Source organism: Carcharodon carcharias, chromosome 4, assembly GCF_017639515.1.
Source record: "Carcharodon carcharias isolate sCarCar2 chromosome 4, sCarCar2.pri, whole genome shotgun sequence".
In the NCBI taxonomy this organism is placed as follows: domain Eukaryota; kingdom Metazoa; phylum Chordata; class Chondrichthyes; order Lamniformes; family Lamnidae; genus Carcharodon; species Carcharodon carcharias.
The window spans coordinates 182,919,833-182,936,683 of NC_054470.1; the positions used below are offsets into that span (position 1 = coordinate 182,919,833).

Consider the following 16,851-nt stretch of genomic DNA (forward strand, 5'->3'; position numbering starts at 1 on the left):
CTTGCACTGTGGTGTGGAAATGAAACATTGACACCAGGACTGCCCAGAAGGGGGTGCGGAATGCTTCCAGTGTCGCAAAAACTGGACGTTTCAAGTGTGTCTGCAAATGCAACAACTTTAATCAAGGTGGGAGATAAGGAAATATTTATGAAGCACACTCCATCCAAGAAATCAAGATAAAGCTGAAATCACGGAGTTCCTCGGGGAACTAGATGGCCTTAGTCCAGGCTTCTGGTCAGTTAGAGTGCAAGTTCAAGGCTTCGATACCACCTTTAAAATTGATCCTGAAGCTGCTGTTAACATACTGGCAGATGATCTTAACTGACTTCAACCGATGACACTTTATCCATCAGACATCAAGTTACACGGTCCAGGCAGCATAGAGCACCCAATCTAAGGCAGGATTCTTGCTTGTCTCAGCTACAAGGGCCGGCAGATCAGTGATTCTCTCTATGTTCTTCACAATCCATGTACATCCTCACCGAGTGGCGATGTTGGTTTACTTCTAGGAATCCTAGATCAACCAGATGTTGCCCACCATTTGAATGACTCACTTGTATTTCATGGAACAACCTTCAACCTTTCATTTAGAAGCGGTGGAAATTCAGCCTTCAGAAGCTGAGGGAGTTTATACAGTCGGCAGTAAGTTCCTGTCTTTCACAGAGATGCTATCCCCTGTCACAGAATCACAATTTTAATGCCACAGAAAGAAGCCATTTGGCCCATCATTTCTGCACTGGAGACAAGGAGACTAGACTCGGGGCAGAGGTTGAGGTTATGAATTTCTCACTTCTTCATGAAGTAAGGCCAGAGGTGATGGATACGGAAGGCACTGCAGCAGACGGTGATCATCCTCATGAAGACCTGCTGGACCTGGAGTGGCTTTTCCCAGAAGAAACTGATGAGAAAGCAGCTCTTGCAGCATTGAGTGATCTATTGGAGGTTGAGGTCCTAGAGGATGGTCCATTTTTCCAGTCAATAGACACATATGAAGTCTTTGTTGTCTATTTTTAGAGGAATCAGCTGTGTTTCTAGTGGCTGTGCAGCATTCAGATCTTTGTTCCATTGAAGCTACCAATCTATTGCCTAGTCTATCTCATTGTCCATGAACAGTCTTCCAGAGAGGATGCCTTGCCTGAGTCCAGGTCAGAGTCCATAGAGGATCACACTGCCAAAGAGCTGGTACCTTCCCAGGGTGAAAGTCAATTGACACCCATACTTCAGTCCCAGCTGAAAGTCTTCTTCCCTCCAGAAGTCAGCACAGAAGTTGCAACAGAATCTTCAGCGCTTCTGAAGCTGCTGCAGCTCGTACAGCAATCTTGTCTCCATGTTAATTGTCTACAGGAAATTCATCTCATTAAAACAGATGGTGCTGTCTTGTCTCCGAATCTTCAGCAATGCTTCCCATTGCCCAGAGTGGAGCAGCCTCACGCAGAGAGAAGTGTGGCTCTCACACCGCTGTTGACTGAAAATAGACAGTCCTTCCAGAATATTATTGGGAAATTATTTCTTCTTTTCCTGAAAGACTGACAGGAAGTTTGTCATTTTATCCCTTCATCATTTACGGTAATTGAAATCTCAGCTCTTCAATGTCTTTTCAGTCTTTGTTGCTGCAGAGAATTATGCGGCTGCAACAGTCTTCCCTGGAGTTGAAGATCATTCCTCTTCTGAAGGTCATCCTCAGTGTGCTCTTTGAGGGATCACCAAGTTCCTCACAGAGTCCTGAGTTCGTCTCTTCTAGTCCCAGAGGGTCCAGAGGTCAAAGCTCTTCAGCCTTCTCTCTCGGGTCAATCTTTTGTTGATAAGTCCTCATTGTCCATGCAGTTCAGTTATCCTGAACTCCACACTCTGCTTCCCAGCAATGCTACTAAATTGCTATCATATTCTGCTGATCATGATGATGATGTCATCCTAATATAGAAGAAAACCCAAACACCTCCAAGATGTATTTCCTAAAGGCCGAGAATACCCAAGGGAGGTTGAATCCCTCAGGACTGTGACTTGGGGAAGGGGAAGAGTAAGAGTTGGAGTTGAGTAGAATCTGTAGTTGTAAAATGGGAGCTGCAGAAATGTCAAGTAAATAACTAAAGACACAGTTTCATATTGTTGTTGAAAATAGGATAGCATGCTTGGGGGAGGTGTAGTAAAAAGGATTAACAGCTGGGGTATACTAATGTATGACAAAGATGATGTATCGTTGACATCAGTCAGTCACGTGTTAGACTCAAGAGAGAGAGAGAGGTTGGGAGCATGCCTAGGAGCAACAGGCCTACTCTGTTAAATAAAAGCAAAATACTGCGGGTGCTGGAAATCTGAAACAAAAACAAAAATAGCTGGAAAAGCTCAGAAGGTCTGACAGCATCTGTGGAGAGGAAGACAGAGTTAACGTTTCGAGTCCGTATGACTCTTCATCAGAACTAAAGAGAAACAGAAATGTGGTGAAATATAAGCTGTCTAAGGGGGGTTGGACAAGTGGAGCTGGATAGAGGGCTAGTGATAGGGGGAGGCAAAGGAGAGATTGCCAAAGATGTCATAAACAAAGGGTCAAAGGGGTGTTGACTTGATAACTCTGTAACCTGATGTAGTATGAAGCAGATACCAGGGTATGACTAACCAAATGCCACACTGAGAGTCCACAGGCAGAGGGGCTATCTCAGAACACACAGGAGGTTAATGGAAGATTTAAAAGAAGTGCTTAAAATTATCAAGGGTTTTGATCCACTACATAAGGAGCAATTATTTCCCATTGATTGGAGCACCGGAAACCAGAGCACACAGCACACAGATTTAAGATAATTGGCGAGGAAGCTGATGTGAGATAAGTAAATTATTATGAACTGGAATGCACTGTCTGAAAGGGCGATGGAAGCAGATTCAAGCTGGCTCTGTGTAAGAACAATTCACCCGATAGTAATCCAATTCCCACTTGAATGCCTCGATTGAACCTGCCTCCACCACTCTCTTGGGCAGCGCATTGCAGATCCTAACCACTGGCTGAGTGAAAAGGTTTTTCCTCCTGTTGCCATTGCTTGTTTTGCCCATTTCCTTGATTCTGTGCCCTCTCGTTCTCTTGGTCCTTCCATCAGTGGGAGCATTTTTCTCCCCTCGAGAAAAGGAAGTTTGCAGCATTCTGAAGAAAGAGCAAGGGAGAGTGGGCTGATTTGAACAGCTCTTTTAAGGAAGCAGCATAGGCTGGTCAGGCCGAATGGTCACCAGCTGTGCTGCAAGTTCCTATGATCCTAAAACTATTCCTGAGGAAAATGGGGTGAATAGTAGACAAAAGAGAAAAAGCGGAATTGAAATACTGAGACGGTATGAAAAAGCACAAATCCTGTCTAAAAATAAAGCCGCCTTATAGAAGTGTAACACTTGACAGCTCTCCCTCTAAAATTCACGGTCCTCAGAATGCTGCTGCCTTACTCGATCTCCGATCTCTGCCATAACTTTCCTCTGTGCTACTTACTCAAACGGGTCACTGGGATCAGCCCTCTGGAGCTCAGGTGGGATGGGGATGCGCTTGTAGTACATCTCCCAGTCGAAGGCTCCCCTCATGGCGTCTCCAGCCTGCATCTCGTAGCCAAAGTGATTGTGGTCAATGACATCGATCATCGGGCACACGATGGTCCTGCGGTCCTGCGCAATCTGGTCTGAAAGATGAAAAGGGACGCCAGGGAGAAAAACATGGTTAACCAGGCCCGTCCATCATAACCGCGCTGACGTGCCCTACTTTAGCCCAGAGGACTGTGTGACATTGTCTGCCTCCAGCTCCCCGCGGTCCTCAGCTCTTCGCAACTGCTCAGTCCACACTGCGCAGTGTGTGAAATTGGACATTATGTGGCTGAACGGTTATTAGAAACAATCGGATCTCTCTTAAAGTAGGTCTTCACCAGTGAGGCCATCTCTGTCACTCAGGCTGCCTAAACTGTTCCAAATCTGTCAAGCAATCAGCTTGCTGATTCTTCATAAAACATCACAGTCACACAACGTTTCAACCTCCTTTGCTGCAGCACGCTGTGCCTCCTTCTGTGGCTAAGGTTGAACCACCGACCACAAGGAGAAAAACTAAACATTTTAAGCATAAGTTAAATGGTAGCTCCATCCCCAACATCAGTAGCACTGAAAGCAGTAGAAAATACTTGCACTGTGGCACAATGGGGCGAATGGCCCACTCTCGTTTCTATGTTCCTATATTAAACAATCCACTCTCCGTGTCGGGTGGTTGTGGGTTCAAGAGACTTGAACAGATGAACCTAGGCTAAAAAGGCCAGTGCTGTACTGAGGGAGGGCTCCCTTTCAGATGAGACATCTACTCCCTCAACTGGATGTGAAGATCCCATTATGGATGGATTATCTGGTCACTTATTTCATTACTGTTTGTGGGGGCTTGCTGTGTGCAAATTGGCTGCTGTGTTTCTTACATTACTACATGTCAAAAAGATTCTTAACTAGCTGTAAAATGCTTTGGGACATCCTGAGGTTTTGAAAAATGCTGCAGAAATGGTATTATATTTTTCTTTCCTTACATACTTTATAGGGGGAGGAGATGGTGTAGTAGTATTGTTGCTGGACCAGTAATCAAGAGACCCTGGGGACCTGGGTTCAAATCCCACCACAGCAAATGGTGGAATTTGAATTCAATAAAATCTGGGATTAAAAATCTAATGATGACCATGAAATCATTGTTGTAAAAATGCATCTGGTTCACCAACATCCTTTAGAGAATGAAATCTGTTGTCCTTACCTGGCCAACATGTGACCTCCAGAGCAATGTGATTGACTTTTAAGTGCCCATCAAGATGGAATGAAAGGACCACCAGACAATGGAAATGGCAATCACAGCCTTGTTGACCTGGCAAAGTCCTCCTTACTGTCATCTGGGGGCTAGTGCCAAAATTGGGAGAGCTGTCTCACAGGCTAATCAAGCAACAGCCTGACATAGTTATACCCACAGAACCATACTTGACAGATAATGTCCCAGACTCCACCATCACTTTCCCTGGGTATGTCCTGTCCCACCAGCAGGACAGACCCAGCAGAGGTGATGCCACAGTCAGGAGGGAGTTGCACTGGGACTCCTCAACATTGAAGTCTCATGGTATCAGATCAAACATGTACCACTCTCCCTCAGCTGATGAATCAGTGCACCTCCATATTGAACATCACTTGGTGGAAGCACTGAGGGTGGTAAGGGTGCATAAAGGGGGACTTCAGTGTCCATCACTGAGTGGCTTGGTAGTACTGCTGCTGGCTGAGTCCTAAGTGACATAGCTGCTAGACTGGGTCTGTGGCAGGTGATGAAGGGAAAACATACTTGACCTCATCCTCACCAACTTGCCTGCTGCAGATGCATCTGCCCATGACAGTATCAGTAGGAGTGATCACCACTCAGAGAACAAAGTCCTGCACTGAGGATAATCTGCATTGTGTTGTGTGGCACTACAACCGAAATGGGATAGATTTCAAACAGATCTAGTAACTCAAGACTGGGGATCTGGTGAGGTACTGTGGGCCATCAGCAGCAGCAGAATTGTATTTGAACACAATCTGTAACCTCATGGCCTGGCATGTCTCCCACTCTACTATTACCATCAAGCTGGGGCATCAACCCTGGCTCAATGAAGAGGCAGGAGGGCATTCCAGGAGCAACACCAGGCATATCTAAAAATGAGGTCAACCTGGTGAAGCTGTAACACAGGACTACTTGCATGCCAAATAGCATAAGCAGCAAGTGATAAGCTAAGCGATCCCACAACCAACGGATCAGATCTAAGCTCTACAGTCCTGCCACATCCAGTCATGAATGGTGGTGGACAATTAAACAACTTACTGGAGGAGCAGGCTCCACAAATATCCCCATCCTCAATGATGGGGGAGCCTCAGCACTCCAGTGCAAAAGATAAGGCTGAAGCATTCACAACAATCTTCAGCCAGAAGTGCCAAGTAGATGATCTAGCTCGGCCTCCTCTGGAGGTCCCCAGCATCACAGATGCCAGTCTTCAGCCAATTCAATTCACTCCATGTGATATCAAGAAGCAGCTGAAGGCACTGAATACCACAAAGGCCATGGGCCCTGACAATATTCCAGCAATAGTACTGAAGACTTGTGCTCTAGAACTTGCAGCACCCCTAGCCAAGCTGTTCCAGTACAGCTACAACACTGGCGTCTACCTGGCTATGTGGAAAATTGCCCAGGTATGTCCTGTACACAAAAAGCAGGACAAATCCAACCTGGCCAATTACCACCCCATCAGTCTACTCTCCATGATCAGTAAAGTAATGGAAGGGGTCATCAACAGTGTTATCAAGCGAAACTTGCTTAGCAATAACCTCCTCACTGATGCCGAGTTTGGGTTCCGCCAGGGCCACTCAGTTCCTGACCTCATTACAGCCTTGGTTCAAACATGGACAAAGGAGCTGAACTCCTGGGGTGAGGTGAGAGTGACTGCCCTTGGCACCAAAATAGCATTTGACCGATTGTGGCATTGAGGAGCCCTAGCAAAACTGGAGTCAAAGGGAATCAGAGGGGAAACTCTCTGCTGGTTGGAGTCATACCTAGCACAAAGGAAGATGGTTGTGATTGTTGGAGGTCAGTCATCTCAGCTCCAGGACATCACTGCAGGAGTTCCTCAGGATAGTGTCCTAGGCCCAACCATCTTCAGCTGCTTTATCAATGACCTTATTTCCATCACAAGGTCAGAAGTGGGGATGTTCGCTGATGATTGCACAATGTTCAGCACCATTCATGGCTCCTCAGATCTTGAAGCAGTCCATGTCCAACTGCAGCAAGACCTGGACAATATCCAGGCTTGGGCTGACAAGTGGCAAGTAACATTCATGCCACACAAGTGTCAGGAAATGACCATCTCCAACAAGCGAGAATCCAACCATTGCCCATTGATTTTCAGTGGCATTACCATCACTGAATCCCCCACTATCAACATCCTGGGGGTTACCATTGACCAGAAGCTGAACTGAACTACCCATATAAATACTGTGGCTACAAGAGAGGTCAGAGGCTAGGAATCATGCGACGAGTTAATCACCTCCTGATTCCCCAAAGCCTGTCCACCATCTACAAGGCACAAGTCAGGAATGTGATGGAATAGTCCACACTTGCCTGGATGAGTGCAAATCCTACAACACAAAAGAAGCTTGACACCGTGCAGGATAAAGCAGCCGCTTGATTGGCACCACATCCACAAACATTCACTCCCTCCACCACTGAATCACATTAACAGCAGTGTGTACCATCTACAAGATGTGCTGCAGGAATTCACCAAGGCTCCTTCGACAGCACCTTCCAAACCCACAACTGCTACCACCTAGAAGGACAAGGGCAGCGGATATGTGGGAACACCACCACCTGAAAGGTCCCCTCCAAGTCACTCATCATCCTGACTTGGAAATATATCGCTGTTCCTTCACTGTCGCTGGGTCAAAATCCTGGAACTCTCTTCCTAACAACACTGTGAGTGTACCTGCACTACATGGACTGCAGCAGTTCAAGAAGGCAGCTCACCACCACCTTCTCTGGGGAAATTAGGGATGAGCAATAAATGCTGGCCCAGCCAGCAAAGCCCACATTCCTTGAATGAATAAAAAAGAAAATCCCTGCATCCACCATTTTAACTCAGAAAGGGTAGAAGGCAAAGAGGGAGAGAGAGAGAGAGAGAGAGAGGGAGAGCAAGAGAAACAAAAGAAAAAAAACTCACGGCCCGAACTTTCATTCCCTATGGGTCGTACCCAGGGGGTACCCCAGAGGATGTGCAAGGGTACAACCCCACCAACCACCGCCCCCACCCACCTCTGCCCCCGGTCCCCGAAGTCCCCCACTGAAGTCCCGAGGCAAGGACTGCACGGGAATTGCCGGAAAGTTTAAACTTCTGATGGCCAAGTACCCTGCACCCAGAACCATCCGAAACTCTGCTTTAAATCAGAAACTTTGGATGGTTTTGACTCTCTTAGCAGAATAGTTATCCAGGAAAATTTAGGATTAAACCATTTCTATCTCCTGGGTAAGTACAGTACTGACTCCCCACCCCGCCACCGAATCCAATTGGACCTCATGACTATCCTCCCCCATACCCCCACTGCATCCCACTGTCCTGATTGCCCTCCCCCACCCCCTGACTATCCTCCCAACCCTCCGACTGTCCTCAACCCCAGACCAACTTTGAGAATCCCGACTACCCTCCCCAGCTGCCTGATATCCCCTAAACCTCCCTGAAACCTCCATCCCCAAGGTCCTCCCCCCTACCACCCGTCAACCCAAACCCCTCAACTACTTATATGACACACTTACCTTCTTTCCTGTCAAGTGGCTGGGACCTTTGAACTTACCGCTTTATGGCAGTTAGTGTTGTAAAAAGGGGGCATGGCTTCACTTCCCCCAACACTGCTGCCCTGAACTGGAAAGAGTCTAGAACTGCTGCACTAAATATTTCTCACCAGGCCCAGGATGAAAGATCGGGTGAGAAATGTGCAGCTCCCAACTTGGGTCAATAAAAAGGATCGGAGTTGAATCCAATGGTAATTGCCCCTCCATGGAAGTTCGGGGCCTCTATTTCTATAGCATGTCCCGAAGTGCTTTCCAGTCCTTTTGAAATAGGGTCCCTGTTGTAATGTGGGTGACAGAGGGAAACAAGGGAACTATAGACCAGTTAACCTAACTTCTGTTGTCAGGAAATTGCTAGAATCTATAACTAAAGATAGCATGACTGAGTGCCTTGAAATTTTTCAGCTGATCACAAGCATGGATTTGTAAAGAATAGGTCATGCCTGAGGAATTTGATTGATTTTTTTTGAAGAGGTGACTGAAGTAGTGGGCAGGAAATTACTATGAATGCTATTTGCTAAAAAAGAACATGTCTAAACTTTTCATCTTGCACTCATCAGGACACTTTGCAAGAAGACCAAAATAAAGGGAAAACAACAATTTATACTGTATATGAAGAGAGTGCTGATTGGTAGGCAGGTGGCGTTGTCGTGGAGAATGCACCAGTGATGGTGATTGATAGTTAACTGCAAAGCATTGTTTGAAATTTAAACCAGATTGCTTGACCCTGATTGGCCAAGGCACTGTGCTGAGGAATGAGGTAGTGAATGGCTGTTGCTTATTTTGTTTAGCTGAAACAGGTACAATGTGTGTACATGTTCTTTCTGTCTGCAACTTAGTGGTATTTATATGGACTTGCAGAAGGCATTCAATAATGTTCTACAGAAAAGACTGTTGGCTAAAGTTGAAGCTCATGGTATTAAGGGAAAATTATTAACCTGGCATTATAGGATTTGGAGCCAAGGTGGGCATATGAAGGTTAGTAATTAATCGGTCATGGTCACATTAATTGGTGGAATAGGCTCAAGGGGCTACCTTCTCCTGATCCTTTTGGACAGCTGTTGACCCGGAAGCAGTAAAGAAAATTTGTAATTTCTTTAAAAAAATTGTAATTGATTTTAAGACTGTTTTGAAAAGACTTTTAAGAGTTTGCATCAATTGTAAATTGTAATTTTCTTAGATAATAAGGAATACTGGTCTGTGTGACCTGGAAGCAGTTCCAACAAGAGGTGAATAAAGAAGCCAAGAGGCTGGCAAACATAAAGGAGACCAACAGACATGAAGGAGAGCTACAAGCAGAGGAGCTGGACAGTGAAGGTGAAGGCTCTGGTGCAGACAAAAAGGGAAAGCGCAGACGACAGAAAGGTGAACACAGAGAATTCTTGTGAGGGGAAGAAGCAAATCTCTCTGATGAAGAGGTAAGTTTTCCTGTTTGGCAGAAAAGGAGGTACTATGCAAACTGTATGGACACTGGCTTGGAACTGGCTGGAAAGCTGTGCGAATAGCTTGGAGATGCTAAAGAGCTGTGTGTTTCACTAGAAGTAGCCAAACTGTGAAAGGGGGTGCTATTGGTTGGTTGGTTGAAAAGGAACTCAGGAAAGCCACACCATCAGCACTGTCATGACCTGAGGGAGAGAGGGCTCATAGACGTGTACCTTGCTGATTGTAATTGTACCCATGAAACTCAGAGGTGAATGTTGTTGTCGGTGCAAGTGTTGTCCTGGGTGAATAAAAAAAATGGCATATTGTGGAACTGAGTAGCTATGTTTTATTTTATTCATTTATAGGATGTGGGAAACACAGGCTAGGCCAGCATTTATTATCCATCCCTAAATGTCCATATTCAGAGGGTATTTAAGAGTCAACCACATGGCTTATATGTGGGTCAGACCAGGTAAGGACAGCAGATTTCCTTTCCTTAGTGAACCAGGTGGGTTTTTTGCTGACAACCAGCAAGGGTTTCATGGTCATCATCACACTCTTAATTCCAGATTTTTATTTAATTCAACTTTCACCATCTGCCGTGGTGGGATTCAAACCCAGGTCCCCAGGGCATTATCCTGGGTCTCTAGAATATTAGTCCAGTGACAATACTGCCACGCCACCATCTTCCCGATGTAATGCCCTATGTCACAAAGAGGGATGTGGGTGCTTGTGATTGCATAAGACATATCTTCTTGTATTGACTATTTAAAGTGAAATTTGCCTTTCTATTTGAAGTAACATTTGCCTGTTAATTCATGTTTAATTTACTTTAGTTCCGATAAAGTAAAAGCTACAAAAAGTGGAATCTTGTTGATAATTTCTTTATTTGGGGTCATTTAGTAAACTTGGTTATTTTGAGTAAAGGTTGCTCCTCAGAGATCGTAACTCTATAGGGCAGAATTTTGCCCTTGGCGGGCGGGCGGGCCCCACCGGCTCGGCGGTGGGTGGGCAGCCGATCACTGCTGCCGAAATGGGCCCCGCCGCCATTTTAAGTGGGCGGGCTGCCCGATGGGAAGCGCTTTGCGCTTCCTGTTTTGGAGGGGGGGGGTGGGGTGGAATTCCCCAGCTGTCAAAGTGCGCTCTTTCACGCATGTGTGCGAAAAAGCGCACATCTCCCTGAGACTAAGTGCTGTCTCAGGGAGGTCGCTGACAGCGTTTTAAATATGAAAAATCAAAAAATTATTAACATGTCCCCCTCATGTGATAACGTCACACGAGATGGGATGTGTTTTAAAAATATAACTAAAACTTTATTAAACTTTTTAAAAACAGACATGAAAACCTCATGCCGCCGGTGGATGAGGTTTCATGTTTTATCAGAAGCCCCCTGGGGCTCCTGGCCTGCCCGCCAGCCTTAAGGTTGGACGGGCAGGGTCTTTAATTACTTTAACTACATTGTCAATGGCTTCAATTGGCCACTGACAGGTCGGCGGGCGGACAGCTGGTTTTGTTGTCCGCCCACCTTCCTGAATATTTAAATGGGGCGGGATGACATCGGGGTTTCCTCCCGACATCATCCTGTGTCAGTTTCATGTCGCCGAGCAGGCCCCACCCCCAACTCACCGACGGAAAAATTCAGGCCTATGTTCCCATGTAAGAACTGTTGACACAAACATATTGAACCACTGAAGAAATTACCTGGAATGGCACGAGCAGGATCTGTGAAAGGAGCCTAATCACAAACACAGTTGCCATGTTACGTGCATAGTAAGACCTTTCTAAACCTGTCACTTTATTTACCATTATCACGGTCTTGCATTGAAACATTCCGAAGTCCATAAGAAATAGGAGCAGGAGTAGGTCACGCAAGCCCATGAGCCTGCTCCGCTATTCAATCAGTTCATAGCTGATCTGTTTGTGGCCTTAACTCCAATTTCCTGCCTGTCCCCACCATAAATCTTGACTCCCTTGTATATCAAAATTTGTCTAACTCAACCTTGAATATATTCAGTGACCGAGCCTCCACACATACCACACAATCCATGCAGGTCCCTGAAATGGACACTGCCTTCTGACCTCTACTTCCCATTAAAAATCATTTTCCGTATACAGGCCAAGGTGTTACCCAAGTAGAGAGAACAGATTCAAGTGGAGTGTGAGCACCGACTCCACTACTGACACTGCATTTCCATGTAGCGAGGCTCAACATTGCAGAGTGTACCTTTGCTGGGTTTTCCCTGTAGATCCCATACACTGTTTTGAAGCGGCCACCTTTGAGTTAATTGAAAGACTGAAAATAGAGGGGTAGCTAAAGGCCATCGAAGAGCTGTTGGCTGCTGTCCTCTTGCATTATGAAAGTTGTCGAGTGATGCAGTGCAGCTGAACCTCAGTGAAACATTGACCTGCCATCACATCATCGTAACTAAGTACGTAACATCACTGAGAGTGCAGATTGCATCTGTGACTCCACATTCTGACCCTTTGACCACTTTACTCTCACAGAAATGGAGCAAAACCCCAGCCAGTGATTACCAAATGGGCCGCACATTTCACAGCAACCTTCTGAAAATTCAATACATCGGCCTAACACCAATACAGAGGTCAAGAAGGCACACGGAATGCTTGCCTTTATTAGCCAAAGTATGGAATATAAGAGGTTGCCATGCTGTGCGATTGCAGTAGGGAGAGTAGAGAGAAGACTTACAAAGATATTGCCTAAGCTGGAGAATTTTAGTTATGGAAGAAGATTGGATAGGCTAAACTCATTTTCTTTGGAACAGAGGACGTTGAGGGGAGACCTAAATGAAGTGTATAAAATGATGGGAAGTCTGTAACCAGGGGGCATAGATTTTGGGTAAGAGGTAGGAGAGGTAGAGGGGACTTGAGTGTGAACTCAATGGAGAGTGAGGGTTTGGTGAGCTGAGGGAATCTTAAATCTCTTTCTAAAAATCTAATATTGTTTATATTTAACATTTAACTGCAGGGAGATAGAAGCTATCCACTGGCAGCAGCTGAAAGAGTTAACTAAGTAATTTGCTAGAAACGTGTTATTTTCCTGTACCTGGCCTCAGTCCCTTTGTTTCAGAACATATAAATTCATACATTCTCAGTGTGACCAGTACTGGAATGCGACCTCAACGGAGAGTGAGGGTTTGGTGAACTGAGGGAGTTTGGTGATGAGGGGAGGGAGGTTATTCTTTTCTTTTTCTAACTTTTTCACCTTGTAGGAATTGGTTCCTGCTCTACTACAGGGGCAGATGCTGTTTGGTGTGTATCTGGTGAATGTCTGCTAAATGGTTAAGGTCTATTCACCACCTTCAACACTTCTTTGTTCCATTGTCTATGATATCTTTTGATTATCTGCTCCTATCACTTCTTGATTGTCCCTACAACCATACCCCGCCCCCCACTTCTCTTCGCACCCCCCCCCCCACCTTAAACCAGCATATATTTCATCCCTCTTCTAACATTCAATCAGTTCTGTCGAAGGGTAATGAGGACTCGAAATGTTAACTCTTTTCTTCTCCGCCGATGCTGCCTGACCTGCTGAGTTTTTCCAGGTAATTCTGTTTTTGTTTCAAATAAATAGTTGTTTGGTGGTACAAAACTTTATTGCTGAAACGAGCATTCATCAGATCAATCACAAGATTACCAATCAGAGTCAAGCTACTTGAATGCCAGTATGATCCAGGATAAATAGGTCTGTAGTAAGTGTCTGTGGCTTGAGGAGCTTCAGCTCAAAGTCATTGAGCTGGAGTCTGAGCTGCAGACACTGTGACACATCAGGAAGGGGGAGAATTACCTGGACACTTTGTACCAGGAGGCGGGCACACCCCTTAGGATGGCATCTTTGATTTGGAAGGTGGTCAGGAACAGGAAGGTGTAACTGCAGGTGAGGCAGTTAAGGGACCCACAGCAGAGGACTGCAGGAGTGTCAGCCTCTGCAATTGTCCAATAGGTTTGAAGTTCTTGCAGCTTGTTTGGATAGGAGTGGGCGCTTCAGGGTGGATGAGTTGGCCGATGATAGCACTGGGGTACAGGAAGCCATTCAAGTGGGGGGGAGCAAAAATGTCAAAAGCCTCTGTAACTACACGTACATAGCATTTGAAACAAAACAGCTGAACCAATAGTTACATGACATTTAAGAAAGACAGCATTTAAAAACAAAATCATTCATGTGCTGTGGGCTATGCTGGCTGGGCCAGCATTTATTCCCCATCCCTAGTTGCCCTTGAGAAGGTGGTGGTGAGCTGCCTTCTTGAACCGCTGCAGTCCATGTGGTGTAGGTACACTCACAGTGCTGTTAGGAAGGGAGTTGCAGGATTTTGATCCAGAAACAGTGAAGGAACAGCGATAAATTTCCAAGTCAGGAGTGACTTGCAGGGGAACTTCCAGGTGGTGGTGTTCCCATCTATCTGCTGCCCTTGTCCTTCTGGATGGTAGTGGTCATGAGTTTTGAAGGTGCTGTTGAAGGAGCCTTGGTGAATTCCTGCAGCACATCTTGTAGATGGTACATACTGCTGCTACTGTGCATCGGTGGTGGAGGGATTGAATGTTTGTGGGTGTGGTGCCAATCAAGCGGGCTGCTTTATCCTGGATGGTGTCAAGCTTCTTGAGTGTTGTGAGAGCTGTACTCATTTGGGCAAGTGGGGAGTATTCAATCACATTCCTGACTTGTGCCTTGTAGATGGTGGACAGGCTTTGGGGAGTCAAGAGGTGGGTTACTCATCACATGATTCCTTGCCTCTGGCCTGCTCTTGTAGCCACAGCATTTATATGGCTAGTCCAGTTCAGTTTCTGATCAATGGTAACCCTCAGGATTAGTCGGGAATTCAGTGATGGTAATGCCATTGAATGTCAAGGGGCAATGGTTGGATTCTCTCTTGTTGGAAATGCTCATTGCCTGATGCTTGTGTGGCATGAATGTTATTTGCCACTTGTCAGCCCAAGTCTGGACGCTGCCCAGGACTTGCTGCACTTGAACAGGGACTGCTTCAGTATCTGAGGAATCGCGAATAGTGCTGAACATCATACAATCATCAGCGAACATCCCCACTTCTGACCTTATGATGGAAGGAAGGTCATTGATGAAGATGGTTAGGCTGATGGCACTACCCTGAAGAACTCCTGCAGTGATGTCCTGGAGCTGAGATGAGTGACCTCCAACAACCACAACCATCTTCCTTTGTGCTAGGTATGACTCCAACCAGTGGAGAGTTTTCCCCCTGACTCCCATTGATTCCAATTTTGCTAGGACTCCCTAATGCTACATTCGGTCAAATGCTGCCTTGATGTCAAGGGCAGTCACTCTCACCTCACAATAGAGAAGGATGGCCTAAGTTCAAGAAACCAGGATATAGGAGTGGTTTGGGTTGAGATGAGAAATGATAAAGGCAAGAAGTTACTTGTGGGAGTGGTGCACAGGCACCCAAATTGTAACTACATGATAGGACAGAGTAGAAAAGAAGAGATAATGTGAGGTTGTCAGAAAGGTATAGCAATTCTCATGGGGGACTTTAATCTACCTTAAGACTGGAAAGAATCAGATTGGTAAAGGTAGCATAGATGATGAGTTCATGGAATATTTTCGGGATAGTTTCTTAGAACAGCATGATCTGAAGTCAACCAGAGAGCAGGCTATATTAGACCTGGTATTGAGCAACAAGATAGGATTAATTGATGACTTCATAGTGAAGACACCCCTAGGCAACAGTGATCATAACACAACTGAATTTTATATTCAGATTGAAGAGAAGAGTGGGTCCAAGGCTAGTATTTTAAATTTAAATTAGGGTATTTATGATATAAAGTGACTTAGATATGCTAAGCAAGTGGGCAAAGACCTTGCAAATGGAGTATAATGTGGGCAAATGTTAAATTGCCCATTTTGGCAGGAAGAATAAAGAAGAAGTATATTAACTAAATAATGAGAGACTGCACAGCACTGAGATTCAGAGGAATCTGGGTGTCCTAGTGCATGAACTACAAAATACTAGGTACAGCAAGTAATTAGGAAAGTTAATAGAATGTTATAGTTTATTGTGAGGGGAATTGAATACAAAAGTAGGGAGGTTATGCTTCAGTTATACAGGGTAATGGTGAAACCACAATCTGGAGTACCATGTACAGTATTGGTCTCCTTATTTAAGGAAAGATGTAAATGTATTAGATGCAGTTCAGAGAAGATTTACTAGACTAATACCAAGAATGGGCAAGTTGTCTTATGAAGAAAGGTTGGACAAGCTAAGCTTGTATCCACTGGCGTTTAGAAGAGTAAAAGGTGACTTGATTGAAATATATAAGGGTCTTGACAGAGTGGATGTGGAAAGGATGTTTCTTCTTGTGGGAGAATCTAGAACTACAGGTTACTGTTTAAAAATAAGGGCTCACTCATTTAAGACAAAGATGAGGAGAGATTTTTTTCCCAGGGGGCCGTGAGTCTTTTGAACTCGCTTCCTCAAAAGGCTGTGGGAGAAGAGTCTTTGAATATTTTTAAGGTAGATCTAGATAGGTTCGTGATAAACAAGGGGGTGAAAGGCTATTGGAATGTGGGGTTGAGCTTTCACTCAGATTAGCCATGATTTTATTGAATGGCAGAGCAGGCTCGAGCAGCTGAGTGGCCTAATCCTGCCACTAATTCGTATGTTCATTTGATTTGAGGGGAAGTTCATATCAGAGGGCGGTGGGGATCTAGATCTCTCAGCCTGAAAGAGTGGTAGGGCCAGAAACCCTCATCACATTTAAAAGAGACTTGGATATGCATCTGAGGTGTTGTAACCTTCAGGGCTATGGGTCAAGTGCTGGAAAGTGCAATTAGGCTGTTATCACTTGGCGCAGACATGATGGGCTTAACGGCCTCTTTCTGTGCTGTATATTTCTATGATTCTATGAATCAAAGCATGGGGAAGGTTGACAATCCTCTGGGAATTCAAGGTTAATCTGCAGGACACTGTCGCAAGCAAACATGTCAGGGAAATTATCGGAGCGTTGAGAAAAATGTCATTGTTTTGAAGAGTTTTGCTTCGTAGCCATAGAAATATTGGAGAAAGGGCAGTTATAATGCTGTCTGGCTAGATGAAGCAGTGGGAGGT

The 16,851-nt window shown here is 45.3% G+C and overlaps 1 protein-coding gene across 2 annotated transcripts in view; it reads right to left on the reverse strand.

Moving 5' to 3' along the window:
- Positions 1–16,851, reverse strand: part of galntl6 (polypeptide N-acetylgalactosaminyltransferase like 6) — a 1,468,073-nt gene that overhangs the window by 352,206 nt on the left and 1,099,016 nt on the right. For both annotated transcript variants that reach the window (XM_041186365.1, XM_041186364.1), the window contains one exon: positions 3,464–3,647. In XM_041186365.1, the coding sequence (XP_041042299.1) occupies positions 3,464–3,647 (184 nt within the window). The remainder of the gene's footprint in view (positions 1–3,463; positions 3,648–16,851) is intronic.